The sequence below is a fragment of the Psammomys obesus genome, unplaced genomic scaffold (assembly GCF_907164565.1).
Source record: "Psammomys obesus unplaced genomic scaffold, mPsaObe1.curated_primary_1811, whole genome shotgun sequence".
NCBI lineage: Eukaryota > Metazoa > Chordata > Mammalia > Rodentia > Muridae > Psammomys > Psammomys obesus.
Window position 1 is genome coordinate 8,907,864 of NW_026596158.1, and position 2,417 is coordinate 8,910,280.

A 2,417-nucleotide genomic window follows, 5' to 3' on the forward strand; every position below is an offset into this window, starting at 1 on the left:
TTTTAAAAAGAAGGCAAAGAGCATGGAAAGTGGGGATCTTGATAGACTGTTTGCCAAGTCCTTGTGGAGTCACATTTGAACTTGAGACTATGTAAGTAAGAAGTTAGATGTAGAGAAAACTGCTACTGTCCTGACAGCTGTGTCCAGAATGTCTCTTTGTGTTTAAACATTCTTTACGCTGAAGTTAGGGGCTTTTTACTATATAAGAAACCAGGACACTAAGAAGCTTCACCAGTTACCATACATACACATTAGCGAAGGGCATGCATGTGACCTTAGCGTTGTTATCATATCCTCTGAACTGTGGGTGTTTGAACCTTCCTTATTTGTAAAATTTCAAGAGTATCATGGTAATCAGTTCTCAGAAATGGCATCTGGTCTACCACAAGAACAATAAAGGGTCACCTTATTCCCATATTTATACCACCTACCTCATAAATTTTTACAAAAATTTCTTTGAAATCTACAGTGCAGAGCAAAATGGTCTGCTACTCATCCTGTGGGTCTACATACTCTCATATCTCTAATCTGTTTGTCTGTCTGTCTCTCTGTCTTTCTGTCCACATATTTTACACTCTCTGGAGTGCACAGTCCTTTGCTTTGCTGAAAAAAAAACTTTTTGATTAAACTTTTGGCATATCTCACCTGAATTATTTCTTTGTGAGCACTAGAACTGAGGGAAAGCCTTCACTAAGGGAAAGTCTACTGAGTTCGCTGCTTTCTTCAAAAATGTTAAACTCCTTTAAGCAATGTTGTGCTGTCTGTTCACACTCAGTCCATTGTCTCTGCTGGGACACTGGGGCTTATTATTATTTTTTTATGATCATTCTGCAAAACGTGAATAGTTTCAGCAATGTGGAGAATGTGAAGAATTATGCTATCATAGAGAGGCATGCAGTAGAGTGCTAGCTTTATTGGTATAATGGCTCTCAGGTGGTGGCAGGTGGTATGAATTCTGAATAAGGGTGATGTAAGATGGAGACAAATCTGAGAAATGGTTGTTGTTGAAATTTTTCAGGTGCAGACAAAATGGAAACCAACTACTCCATCCCTCTGAATGGATCAGAACTGGTGGTCTATGATTCTACCACCTCCAGAGTTCTGTGGATCCTCTCCATGGTGATCCTTTCTATTACATTTTTCCTTGGTGTTCTGGGCAATGGGCTTGTGATCTGGGTAACTGGATTCCGAATGACACACACCGTCACCACTATTTGTTATCTGAACCTGGCTTTGGCTGACTTCTCTTTTACGGCTACTCTACCATTCCTTGTCGTCTCAATGGCCATGAAAGAAAAATGGCCTTTTGGATGGTTCCTGTGTAAATTAATACACATTGTGGTAGACATAAACCTATTTGGAAGTGTCTTCCTGATAGCTCTCATCGCCTTGGACCGCTGTATTTGTGTTCTGTATCCAGTATGGGCTCAGAACAACCGCACTGTGAGACTTGCTAAGATGGTGATTGTTGGACCCTGGATTTTTGCTCTGATCCTTACTTTGCCCATTTTCATCTTCTTGACTACAGTTACAGATTCAGAAGGAAATGTGTACTGTACATTCAGTTTTGCATCCTGGGGTAACACTGTTGAGGATCGGTTAAACACAGCTATCACTATGTTAACAGCTAGAGGGATCATCAGGTTCATTATTGGCTTCAGCTTGCCCATGTCCATCATTGCCATCTGCTATGGACTCATCGCTGCCAAGATCCACAGAAAAGCCCTTGTTAATTCCAGCCGTCCCTTGCGTGTCCTTACTGCAGTTGTGTCTTCCTTCTTTATTTGTTGGTTCCCCTTTCAACTGGTGGCCCTCTTAGGCACAGTCTGGCTCAAAGAGGTCCTGTTTAGTGGGGGTTATAAAATTCTTGATATGTTGGTTAACCCAACAAGCTCATTAGCCTTCTTCAACAGCTGTCTCAATCCAATGCTCTATGTATTCATGGGCCAGGACTTCAGAGAGAAACTGATCCATTCCCTGCCTTCCAGCCTGGAGAGAGCCCTGAGTGAGGACTCTTCCCAGATCAGTAATACAGGCACCAATTCTGTTCCACCTCCTGAAGACATTGAGATAAAAGCAATATGAGGAGAGGGCTTGGGAATCCTTTTTCTCTTAACTCAGTCCCTTTCTACTTTTATCTTACCTTAAATTGTGCCATACAGCATTGTTAATCTAGAAAAATACTTCTGTGTCTCCTGAATTTGGGAAAAGAAATAAAAATCAGTTAATACTGCTGTCCTTTTAAGGCCTTTTCAATTAAGTGTATAGCCTGAATTAAGGCTAAGGTGGCACAACATTACAAGAGAGAAAAAGAATAATGCATATTTGCAATGATTCAATAAGATGGTGGATTTTTAAAATCAAAATTCTATTTCAGGAGCTAGAGAGATGGTTTAATGGTTGAAAGAAACTACTGC

At 40.6% G+C, this 2,417-nt stretch overlaps 1 protein-coding gene across 1 annotated transcript; it reads left to right on the forward strand.

Annotated features, from left to right (window-relative positions):
- The first annotated feature begins 1,029 nt into the window (after nt 1–1,029).
- On the forward strand, nt 1,030–2,149 carry LOC129667353 (formyl peptide receptor 2-like). The gene has a single exon (XM_055594958.1). The coding sequence runs from the start codon at nt 1,030–1,032 to the stop codon at nt 2,083–2,085; it is 1,056 nt and encodes a 351-aa protein (XP_055450933.1). The 3' UTR covers nt 2,086–2,149.
- The last annotated feature ends 268 nt before the right edge of the window (nt 2,150–2,417 follow it).